Here is a 12,661-nt window from a genome sequence, read left to right on the forward strand (position 1 = left end):
TGCTTTGTTTGTTTTCATGTGGAATCTATATTTGAATGTGTGTACAGTGTAAGACAGACAGACAGACAGACAGACAAACAGATAGAGGTCATAAGAGTTAAAGGGGTCACCATGAGAGAACAGGGAGAGATAGTAGGAGAGGGGAGAAGGTTGGAAGGATGGGGAGGGCTACCAAGGGGGAGGAAGAGTGCCAGCAAGAGTGGGGGACCATGGGAAGCATGAATAAGGATTACGTGTATGTGTGAGATGCCATGGCGACCCCTGTTGTTTGTGCTCTAACTTAGAATTCATTTGTAGAAAGAAATATGTTAAAATTTGTTTTTAGGGGCCCGAGGATGTAGCCCTAGCAGAGTACTTGAGTGCCACAGATGGGACCCTAGGTTCAGTTGAGGGTAAAGGACAGCAGAGATATCAATTCTTTCTGAAAGTCGGTAGATAAATGAACAGTACATCATTTTCACAGGATGGAAAGGTTTTCTGGAATGTTTTCCACATAGGCAGAACTTTACTTTGGCTTATCTAAATTAAGTAACTCTCTTCACTGAACTGAATATAATCTAATTCTAAAATTGTGTGTTACAATTAAATACAATAGTTCAAATTCCTGGGGGGAAGCATGAGGAAGACGGCTACCTTCATGTTCTCTCTGCATCCTTTTCTTTCTTTCCGTTTTCAAGGGCGTCAGCTTCTCATTAAAGCTGTCAACAGAGTTTGGACTGAGCTGATCCACAGTAAGAAGCAAGTCCTGGAGGAGCTTTTCCGAGTCAGCCTGCCCGTGAACGACAGGGGCCATGTGGACATAGCCACCGCACGGCCACTCATCGAAGAGGCTGGTTTGAAATGCTGGCAGAATCATTTGGGTAAGAAGGCCCTCAGAGACCCTGTGGCTTCTGCCCCATGTCACTCTGTGCAGCTAAGGCTCTGCACTGTCCATGAGTGAGCTTAGAGAGTAACACACTGCTGTGGATGTCACTGTCTCAGCTCCGTGTCCATGTCCGTGCCCTTTATCCTTAAAGTATGCCCTTAAAGCAAAGTGCCTTGGTAGCTGTTTTTATCATATTAGGTACAAACTAATTTGTTGGGTGATGTTAAGGAGCTATATTATGGACCCTCGGTGGTATACAGTCTTTAGTGCTTATACTTCCTAGTTTTCCTCAAATCTAAGACATTTTGTGTTCCAAAACATTCTCAACCACAAATGTTTTGAGATAATAGATTGTGAATAATTAACATAAAGACACATTCTGATTTTAATAAATTTTCATCTTAGTAGAAGAGAGTGACATTACAACCAAATATAAATTCAGCTGCCACACTAGTTCTCAAGCTCCTGACCTTAAACAGGACCAGCAATAAATAATCTGTGACACCTCAAAGAAACTGAGATGAGCGCCTTTTAGTAATTGGAGCAGTTCTTCATCTACAGTGGCTCGTCCCCAGATGGGCTCACAGGCACAGGAGAGGTGCAGGGAGCGCTGTTCCTGTGTTGCTGTGTTTTCTGTATCTGCACGCCTGCAGCTGCATTTACATGGGCTAGTAACAGACATGAACTAGAACAGCCATGGCCTTGTACTGCGATAGGCACGTTCATGTTCCGATCTTCCAGATCTCATTTCCTGTTACTGCATTGCAGCCATTGTCTCTGACTGTGCTTGCACACTGGGTGCTGCAGCTCGAGGAAGGGAATGGTGGATCACGGGGAGATGGCTGTGATCCGTGACCAGAACATGGAATAGTCAAGGCCTAATAAATGCATGATGAATTGTACAGTTGCTTAATTCTATATTTGCAGCCCATGAGAAGAAGTGCATAAGTCGGGGAGAAGCCTTGGTGCCTACCACACAATCCAAACTGTCCCGGGTCAGCAGCGGCTTTGGCCTTTCCAAACTGACAGGGTCGAGAAGGAATCGAAAGGAAAGCGGCCTTCACAAACACAACCCTTCCACCCAGGTACAAGACTTAGCGCTATGGCTCATACCTCAAGGATTTTTGTATCTCCAGGTCTAGTTTCAGTGTTTTATTTTATTTTATTTTATTATTTATTTATTTATTTATTTATGCATATGAGTGCTCTATCTGCATGTATGCCAGCATGACAGAAGAGAGCATCAGATCTCATTATAGATAGTTGTGAGCCATCATGCGGTTGCTGGGAATTGAACTCAGGACCTCCGACGGAGTAGGCAGTGCTCTTAACCACTGATCCATCTCTCCAGCGGTGTTTTATTTAATATTGCTCACATAGTCAAGCAGAAGGTTTGATGTTGAACTGCTCTGCATTCTGCTTTAGAAGAGAGAGATGACAGGTTCCGGGTGTCTTCACCTTGTAAGATGCACGAGGCACTGAGTGTGAGAATCCACTTAACAGCTGGAGCAAGTGACAGACGGGTGACATTTTCACAGTTTCCATGATTGTAGAAATTATTAGGAGTGACAGAGGAATGTTTATGGTCTAGTTGTAAATACTTGATTGGTGTGTTTCAATCTTATCTGCCTCCTCCATTAATTTTTCATCCTCATTCGTCACAACCCTTAGGCCAGTGGCAGTGTGACAAGGGTCTGAAGGAGTTGGCGTGTGCCTGGCATGTGTTGTGCCATAGCGGGCTTCTAAGAAGCCAACTTTGAGGAGGATCTAGTATACAGGAAGGGGATTAGGGAATTTCCTCAGAGCCCATCCCAATGGACCCAGTGTACAGGAAGGGGGTTTGGGATGTCCTCAGAGCTCATTCCTATGGATCCAGTGTACAGGAAGGGGGTTTGGGATGTCCTCAGAGCTCATTCCTATGGATCCAGTTTACAGGAAGGGGGTTGGGGATGTCCTCAGAGCCCATCCCTATGGAAAAGAGAGGAACTGGACACTGGGAAGTGTCACACTATAGTGTATTTTACTCTACGTGGCTGGAGACAGAGTTTTTGGCCAAATTTTATGTCACTGTTCAGCACTAATTTCAGGCTCATTTTCCCCCCCAAAAAATTCAGAAAATGCTAAGGTTCTTTTCTTACGGTTTGCTAGGAGATCTCCCAGTGGATGTTTACGCATATCGCTGTTGTGCGTGACCTGGTGGACACACAGTACAAGGAGTATCAGGAGGTGAGCATCCGCAACACTGGCCCTGGTGTTCTGCACCCTTGGGTGAGATGTTTGCTGTCTCTTTTAAATGTCAAGTGCTTGTTCACAGCAAACCCCACTTCTCATGAAGCCTTCTTTCCTTAAACTATGACTAAAATATGATTTATTATATTTACTGAAATGACCTGGTTGAGTTTGTTTCCCAACTATAACTTCTTTTCAGGTCGTTTGTGTTCTTTATCATTGAAAAGCACCCTGGCCTCTCTCCCTGCAGCGCCAGCAGAACGCTCTGAAGTACGTGACTGAGGAGTGGTGCCAGATGGAGTGCGAGCTCCTGCGGGAGCGCGGGCTGTGGGGCCCGCCCATCGGCTCCCACCTGGACAAGTGGATGTTAGAGATGACGGAGGGGCCCTGCCGAATGAGGAAGAAGATGGTGCGCAATGACATGTTCTACAACCACTACCCTTACGTGCCAGAGACGGAACAGGAGACCAGCGTGGCGGTGAGTCAGTCAGCCTTCGTGGTGGCTCCTTTTTCCTTGTTAGTGGATGACCTGTTAGGTAACACTAACTGGAAGACTGTGTCTGTATACCTGTGACATCACCATGAGGCAGAACACACGTTGCATGTTACAGTGTGTTGTAGGATCTCTTTAATTCCACCTTTTCATGTTCAGAATTGGAAGTGAGTTCTGCCTCACAGGACTGTTAGGATTATGTCAGTTGAGTATTAAGAGAGTACCGTCTACCACAGGGTAAGCACACAGCAGCTCCTATCTCTCCTTGTGGGAGTCCTGGCTCCATTCATCTGTGGCTCCAAGCCCTGTTCAGTGCTGCCTAGGATGCAGGCCCTCACATCAGCATCCGTGCCCGTCCACAGTGCTGCCTAGAATACAGGTCCCCGCATCAACATCCATGTCCATCCACAGATAAACAGAAAATGCAGCTCGTATGAGGTTGGAACACTTGAGATTGTAACAAGAAGAGTATGCTGTCATTTGCTTACACCTGGGTGTATTTGGAGACATGTCAAGTGGAGGAAGGGAGGTGCATAGAGGGAGTTCCCCTCATCCCCCTTCGTGTGACATCAAAGGCAATGAGCAGAAGGAGTGTGGTAGCCAGGGAGCAGGGTGTGACCAGGCTGTAGTGGGACACTGACTACACTTAGCAGACCTGTTCCCCGTCGAGGAACTGGAGCTAACGGTGAAGTTTTATATGTTTCAGGATTTGTGTGCTCCTTACAAAAGTGATAGAATTTGAAGTAACCATCTGTTAGTTTATGAAGTCACTGTAAACTGTACAGTATCCCTTTTACCTCATAAACATACATGTTAGAATTTGTCAGTTTACAATTTTTTTTCAAGGGAATAAGGATTTTAGACTCTATTAATCAATAGTTCCTTAAAACTACTTTTTTCAACACGTTAGTTTTATCAAGAATGACATACAGTGTCTTAAAGCACTCGCTCTACCTCCAAATGTAGACACATTGCGAACACAGTGACCCCCGTATTCTGCAGGCTTTTCTAGCACCTGCTTTGTGAGAGCAGAGCAGAGCAGAGCAGAGCAGAGCAGAGAGAGCAGAGCAGAGAGAGCAGAGCAGAGCAGAGCAGAGAGCAGAGAGAGCAGAGCAGAGCACAGCAGAGCACAGCAGAGCAGAGCAGAGCAGAGCACAGCAGAGCAGAGCAGAGCAGAGCAGAGAGAGCACAGCACAGCACAGCAGAGCAGAGCAGAGCAGAGCAGAGCAGGTCTTTAGGCTTTGATTGTTGCCTCCCCTAGTGTTGTTTGTCCCTGCCGCCCAGAACCAAAATAATCACACAGAAACTATATTATTTAAATCACTGCTTGGCCCATTAGCTCAAGCTTCTTATTAGCTAACTCTTATTTATTAATTTAACCCATTTCTAGTAATCTGTATATTGCCACATGGCTGTGGCTTACTGGCTAAAGTTCTGTCGGGTTCCAGCAGGGCTACATGGCTTCTCTCTCACTCCATCTTTCTTTTACCCAGCATTCAGTTTAGCTGTCCCGGCCTAGCTCTGTTTCCCTATAGCTCTGCTATAGGCCCAAGGAAGTTCCTTTATTAACCAAAGATATTCACACCATACAGAGGGGAATCCAACATCACCTCCCCTTTTCTGTTTAAATGAAAAGGAAGGTCTTAACTTTAACATAGTAAAATTACATATAACAAAACAGGTATCAAGCAAGAATTATAGTTACAATATTTATATCTATTTTATCTCTTATCATAACTAAGGAAAACTATATTATTACTATCTACTCTTCAGCTCCATCAAAGACTCCAGAGGATATAATATTACCTAAGTAAACAGGAAGTACATTGTAAGCAACTTTGCAACACTCTAAAGATGACAGAGACATCTCGCTGTCTGGACAGTCACCCAAAGTTTTTCTGTACCGTTGGGGCATCCATCTTCAACCTACTGGCCCATAGTATTCAGCAAACTTTTTCATGACACAGGAAATCTCAAAGACAGTTCTGCCTATATTGGCAGTTTGTCATTCATGTTCTTCTGTGTCCTGCAGAATGTCTAGCAGGCTCTTTTATGAAGCAGGAACTCCAAAGGATGGTCTCACCTTTAGGCAAGTTCACAGTCATTGCTCTATGGGCCCTGCATGTCCAGTTTATGAAACAGTTTAGGCAAGAGCAGTTTCTTACCCAAATGGCTAGCAAACTCCATGAGGAGTATCATCGATGCCTATCATCCTCTTGAAGTAATTGGTGCTGCCAGGAGCAGACATGTCTCATTGTCATGAAAAGTCCTAATTTCTTAAAACATTTAATTGCCATATTCTGAAGGTCTCTGAAAGATTTGAAGAATATCTAATTGAAACATATCTCTATATATCTAGAAAACCTAACATGACTACAAGCTTGCCTATTATAGATGACGATCTGGTAACCTTTTTTTTAAATTATACATACATTTTAAATGAACTGCACAGTGACAAAGCCTTAATAAAGAGCAGAAATATACATATAACAAGATTGACCTTAACCAATGCAAATCTCTATAGCATATCCCCCTTTAAATATAAAGAAACATTTATAGACAATATTTGGGAATATGGGCGTAGTTCTGTCCAAACTGCTTCCTGCTGTAATTTTTTTAGGAGTGTACAAGGCAACCTTTCATGGGGTTGTGGTCTATCAAACCACATTAGCCTGGAATGAATCCACATATGCTCATCCTCTGTGGAAACAAAAAAAGAACCTCTTTTCCAAAGCAACATATCCTTAGACACAAATTCTGAAGTCAAGATACCTTTATAATATACATGCTGGTTTAGCTTAGCAGACCCATACAATGAAATGTCTCTCTGTATTTAGCTTCTTCACAGAAAAAAAAAATCAAAGAAAACACAATAATATACATAATCCAGACTCTCTGTGAATTCTCCATCTTTATTTGGCTTATTTTTTTTTTTTTTTTTTACTCATTTTATCTCTGTACTCTGTCTCTTTAAACTTTGGGTTTTTTTTCAATTGATTTACTTTCTCTGTATACTCTTCTCTCTCCCAAGACTACATACATTTATTCAACACTGTGACCCATTTAGAGGTCTTCTATATCTGAATCTGTCCTTTGGGTATCTGTAATTCTTTATTGTCCAGGAGCACTTCTTAAATATTATCCACTGAAAGGGGCAAGAGCCAGCTTTCTGGGTCCTGAAGGTAACTTAGTATGAACGAGCGTTTCCTCTGGGGGAGGACTGCGGGGTGCAAGTGTGACACTCTGGGGGTGGGGGTATAAGAGCCATACGGAGCATGCTCTATTGAAGGTTAAGCTCCATATTCTCCATCCCTGCCCTCAGCCATGTTAAGTCTTTAGAAATAGAGGTCGTTTGACCTTTCTTTCAACACCCTAAACTCATTCCTGCCCAACTTATAAAATATAGCCAGACTACTTGCAGTTAGCAGTTGTGTATCGAGAGAAAACAGCTCCCAAAGACTAGTGACCAGCAGGACGGACCTTGTTAATCCAGAGTGATTATCGTTTCTATGTCATGTTTATATTGTGTGTTCTGTTGTATAAGCTGTAGACTACAGTGGTGACTAAAAGCTAATTCTACTTTAGATCTTTCTGTTAGAAATTAAACTAGTGATTATTTCTGTATTTTACTATGTCTTTGTTTATTAGACCTTTGAGGACGGGGCAAGGAGGTTTTTTGGGGGAGGCAGGTTGAGACGGAGTCTCGTAGTCCAGGCTGACCTCACATGCAGACTCTTCCGCCCCACTTCCCAAGTGCTGAGATCACAGGTGTGGATTTTATTGTGTGAGTGTTTTGCATGCGTGTATATATGTGCACTATGTATGTGCCCAGGATTTTAGGAGGTGAGGGATAGCATCAGACTCCCTACAACTACAGTTCTGGATGGTTGTAGCCACCACATAGATGTGAGGAACAGAACCCGAGCTCTTCCCACAGCCCCCAGTCAGTTGGTTCTTAAGCCCTGACAATCTGCACCCTAGGCTTTAAAATAGCTGAGTCTCTTGTCTAACTTTGAAGTTTGTTTATAAAATGTACTATATGTTTGGTGGTTCATGTGCCACAGACTTGAAAGTAAAAATATAAAATTAAAACAAAGAAACCTAAATAATTAATGCCTTGACAAAACTCATCCAAAAAGGCGTTTCAGATTCTCGCCCAAACCCTCTCTGCATGGTGACTGTTTGGAAGGGTGAAACACTTCCCATAATGCAAGGAGCTGTGCTGGATGGCACTGCTGTTGTGTGGATTGTGTGTGCTCACAGCTGACATTAGGAAGTCAGTACAGGCTGCGATGAAACTGCAAAACCCGGACTCATGACTGTGAGTCCTAAAGCAAGAAAATAAGATCCTGGGCTGGCAAGGTGCTCGCCAGCAAACCTGATGACCTGGGCTCAATCCCTGAACCTTTGTGGTAGAAGGAGAGAGAACTAACTGGCCTGTTGTTCTCTGTGCTGCACACATGCACTGTGATGCCTGTGGTACCACACTAGCTCACACATACACGTGAGCATGCACGCATGCGCACACACACACACATACATGAGTAAATATTTTTAAAATAGGTTGGGTCATATTTTTCAAATTAAGAACTTCAAATTTCAAATAAATGTGCTGTTCTTTGCAAACATCAGCGTGGTAAGTACGAGCTGCACATGCATGAGCATGGGGTAGTGCCAGGCAGGAAGCTGACCTAGTCTACATTTTCTTTCCTGACTAATGACTCTGGTAGCTGCCTCTGTGTTTTCATGTCGCTCTTCTAGGATTCGAAACTAAACGGCTCATGTGGGACAGTCCATCTCCAGCATGTTTAAGAGATAGTAAAGTTAAAAAGTATAAAATTATTTTCTAGAAATTTTAAGTGAGAAAAGTAGATTTCTGTAACCATAATAATAATAATAATGATGATGATAAATAATTTATTATAGTTTTTCTATGTAAAAGGAAATTGAGGTAATAACACTTTGTTGGTATCCTGGTCGTGTTTGCCATTCATTTCTGGACTCTTCACACACCTCTGCCTGGGGCTCTGCAGTAGAACAGGCAGAGTTTGTCTGGACAATGGTGATTGGTCCATCTTGTTGTATTTATCATAAACTGTCCTGTAGGGTTTTTCTTTTTATTAATTTCAATATTGAGCACATGTTAAAACAGTTCTGCTTATTATTAATTTGGGTTCAGTATCATAAGTTTTTATCAGGGTAATCTTGTAGTCACAGACGTTCACAGACGTTAGGGTCAAGCTAAGGGCCTTTACTCGGTCATCATACCCTAAGTTACAACACACTTAACCTCCTTTCTCACGGTTGAATTTTAAGAACTTTTAAAATTTTAAAATTAAAGTGGGTTTTTCTTACTGCTGGGTAGGGTGCCTCAGTCCTCTCCAGTATTTGGGAACCACAGGCCCGAGGATTATCTTGATTTTGGAGCCACTGTAATCTACATAGTGAATTTCCACCTGCCAGGGCTTGGGAATGAGACCCTGTCTTAAAAACCTGGAAACAGAAAGCATTTACTTCCCTTTTGGCCATCTCAGTGGGTTTTGGCAACTGTCTCCCATACCAGACCCCTCCCGAGGTCTGAATACGACCATTTATTTTACAAGGCTCTGTAGTGAGTCACTTGCTTAATTTTTTGTGAAGTGCTCGAGTCCCGGAAGCCATGTGAAGTGCTTGGAAGTTCCCTCAGGGTCTGCTCTGCCAAGGGAGAGTAAGAGAGGATCCTCAGACAGGAGTCCTGGAGAGCAGGGCCACTGGGAAGTGCTGCTGGCGGCTTCCTCTAGTAGCCAGCGGCTTCCTTCCTCCTGTAACTGGCTGCTTCCTCCCTGTAGCCGTCTGTTTCCTCCCTGTAGCCAACTGTTTCCTCCCTGTAGCAACTGTTTCCTCCCTGTAGCCGACTGTTTCCTCCCTGTAACTGCTGCTTCCTCCCTGTAGCCGTCTGTTTCCTCCCTGTAGCCAACTGTTTCCTCCCTGTAGCCAACTGTTTCCTCCCTGTAGCCAACTGTTTCCTCCCTGTAGCCAACTGTTTCCTCCCTGTAGCCAACTGTTTCCTCCCTGTAGCCAACTGTTTCCTCCCTGTAGCCGACTGTTTCCTCCCTGTAACTGCTGCTTCCTCCCTGTAGCCGGCTGTTTCTGCATAGAAACTACACCAGGCCCTCAGCAGAATTGCCTCTTGTCCATTAGGTGATTGTTAATTCTTCTAAAATTCTTTCCAGAAAAGCTGCTGTTGGGGCTGATGACACAGCCGGCCTTCCCCTGGTGGCTTTCCCTGCTGCTGACTAGAAAGCAGGGAACCTGTGGCTGGGCTTCCGTAGCAGGGTGGATGTCAACCAGTCAGCCCTGGTTGTGTGTACAGAGATGTAGATGACAAAGTAAATCACGTGTGTTGTTACAGCACAGACTTAGGGGATGTGGGGGAAGAAATGTGCACAAGGTTGTTTCTTGGCGTGAGTGTGTGTGTGTGTGTGTGTGTGTGTGTGTATTCTTTTGAAGTCATCCATGATAACAGCACTGCTGAAGTTTTGTTTTGCAATTTTTATGTCTGTCTGTTCAGGGCACTGAAACTTTGGTATGTTTAAATTTTATTTTAAAACCCTGCTCTTTGGTCAGCGAGGAAGTAACCGTATAAGCTCAGTGCTTGTGTAAGTGGCCGAGTAGGTCATGTTAATTCCCTTTGAGTTGAGTACATCCTCTGTATGTCTTATGGTCCTCAAGAAAATTTTGGTTTTGATATCTTTATATGCTTTTTCCCCCCTGATGTGTCTATACTTAATACCCTGTTTTCAGTCTGAGATCCCAAGTAAACAACCCGAGGCTCCCGATGATGTCATTGCCCAGAAGGTAAAACACTGATTACTGCAAAGGACTGCAGACCACTGGGGCTTTGTTCTTAGTGCACGGTAGACTAGTGACTAACTTTACAGCCCGTGAGGTCCCTGGGGTGGAGACTTCTCCCCTTCCTCAGCTGCTCTGCGCTCATGGCAGGGACTTTTTGCTGCTCACTAACAGGCGGGGCTGTCACCTGACCCAGCGTGTGCTGCTTCACGCGTGACTAACCCGTTATGAGGCATGTTAGTGATGGGCAGGCGGGCACCCTCGGCTTTTTAAATATACTGTAATTATTTTAAATGCTGAGAATGCAAGACTATCCCAATTAAATTGCTTTCTAGTCATAAGAAATTAATCTAAAAACAAAGCGTATGATCACTTTTTTAATTGGCATGTATTTTTCTTTTTTTGTTTGTTTGTTTTCTAAAAAGGTTCAGTACTTTCAATATAGATATAGAAATGTACCTCAACACATTCTGGAAAGAGTCAGTAGCCAAATCTACATCCATTAATCCATTATTTTGCCCATCACTAACTATGCTATCATATCATCTTTGAAAACATTGTAGTTTTGGCGGTGATACTCCGGTTACTAGCTGTCTACTAAGTGGGTCTTTCTGTCTCAGTGACGTATAAGCAATTTAGAGTTGAATATGATCATTTTGCTTCATAGAGAATGCCATAAAGGGGCTAAGTTTCTTGTCTTCATCTCATTTAAATGGAACACGCCATTTCCCTTGTTAGGTTGCCCGTCAGCTCGACTTCCCATTCCTGTGAGATCACTCCACATCCTTTGATATTTTCCAGAGTTGTGCCATGTTTCCCCCCCACACCCGTCTGCATAGCCCCCTCCTCAGTTTGCTCACAGATCTCAGTGACCCGGCTCCACACCTGAAATTAAAAGAAGGGCATTATGTCTTCAGTTAGGTATCGCATGTCTGGAAATCCTTTTAGTATTTTAGCCTAAGTATCTCACCACCCAGGTACCTGCTTTCCGCTTTAGTTGGAAATCAGTTACAAGAATGTGAAAAAGAATGTGAAAAAAATAGGATTAAAAAAAAAAGATTGAATATCATACTTATAACAAAGGAGAACCGAAATGCTGTCTGAGGGGGAGCATGTTTGGAGTCTTCAAAGTCTGGGTTTTAGCAGTCATTATTCATAGACATTTTTAAAGATTTTGAGCCATTGCTTTCTCCTTGTATGTAATTTTAAGAAGGAAAGCAAGTTTAGGTCAATTGGAAAAGCCATTTTAGAATAAAGATGATTCTGTGAAAGAAATGTCCCACTATATCCAGAATATTGAATCTTCCCTTATATCTCTAGGTATTCATTTCTTCATCAGAATTAAGTCTTATCAGTTCTATAGTTATGTTTCCAAATAGTGCCAGACAGTACTACAGACCAGCTCATCTTGCAGGCCAGCCAGAGAGTGCCACCTAGTGTTGAAGGTGTCTTCTGTGCCTAGTGATGCAGAGGTGGCAGGTGCTGGCTGTGTTTAGGGTCCTGCAAGCTCCCGAAGTAAGCACTTGAGATTGTCCCCAGTGAACGAGCGCCCTTCCGTCTCCTCTGACAGACATCACTAACTTTTTCCCTGATGTGTCTATAATTAATATACTGCTTTCAGTCTGGTTGGTTCAACCCAAGTTGCAGCCCAGGGTCCTTCATAACGGACATGCTCTCCTCTGCTGTCCCAGAAGGTCAGCAGATCCAGAACTGACAGGGAACCGCACCAGCCCAGAAATGCTATTTGGTTAAACATGGTCTCTTTCTCTTGGGAAGGACAAAACTACCAGTATTTTCAATATGTGTCACCTTACAAACTGTGGAGTTTTTGATGGAGCCACATAACCTGGAAGTCTGTATATTCAGTGTTTATTCACTTAGTCTACACAATAGCCCCTAAACTATAGGAACACAGAGAACCCCTCACAAGCTTGTGTTGTACTGGTTGAAAATAACTCTGAGTCATTTTCTGTTGTTATTTCTTAGAAACCGGCTCGGTACAGAAGAGCTATAAGCTATGACAGTAAAGAATACTACTTACGCCTGGCCTCTGGGAACCCAGGCATTGTTCAGGATGCTATCGTAGAGAGTTCTGAAGGGGAAGCCACCCAGCAAGAACCAGAGCATGGAGAAGACACCATCGCCAAGGTCAAAGGTCAGCCTTCTCTTTGAATTTGATTTCAAATCATTTGGAGCCTTCCTTCCATGTGACTTCACATGTAAATATGAGCATTGCAGACAGG

General features: G+C 43.4%; 1 protein-coding gene across 6 annotated transcripts in view; it reads left to right on the forward strand.

Annotated features, from left to right (window-relative positions):
* Wdfy3 (WD repeat and FYVE domain containing 3) overlaps nt 1–12,661 on the forward strand; it is a 242,464-nt gene that overhangs the window by 187,756 nt on the left and 42,047 nt on the right. For 5 of the 6 annotated variants that reach the window (XM_057772666.1, XM_057772669.1, XM_057772671.1 and 2 more), the window contains 6 exons: nt 678–860; nt 1,793–1,950; nt 3,014–3,091; nt 3,345–3,572; nt 10,371–10,424; nt 12,405–12,573. In XM_057772666.1, coding sequence (XP_057628649.1) covers nt 678–860; nt 1,793–1,950; nt 3,014–3,091; nt 3,345–3,572; nt 10,371–10,424; nt 12,405–12,573 — 870 coding nt within the window. The remainder of the gene's footprint in view (nt 1–677; nt 861–1,792; nt 1,951–3,013; nt 3,092–3,344; nt 3,573–10,370; nt 10,425–12,404; nt 12,574–12,661) is intronic. The other variant, XM_057772670.1, reaches the window with a different exon arrangement.

Source organism: Chionomys nivalis, chromosome 6, assembly GCF_950005125.1.
Source record: "Chionomys nivalis chromosome 6, mChiNiv1.1, whole genome shotgun sequence".
In the NCBI taxonomy this organism is placed as follows: Eukaryota; Metazoa; Chordata; class Mammalia; order Rodentia; family Cricetidae; genus Chionomys; species Chionomys nivalis.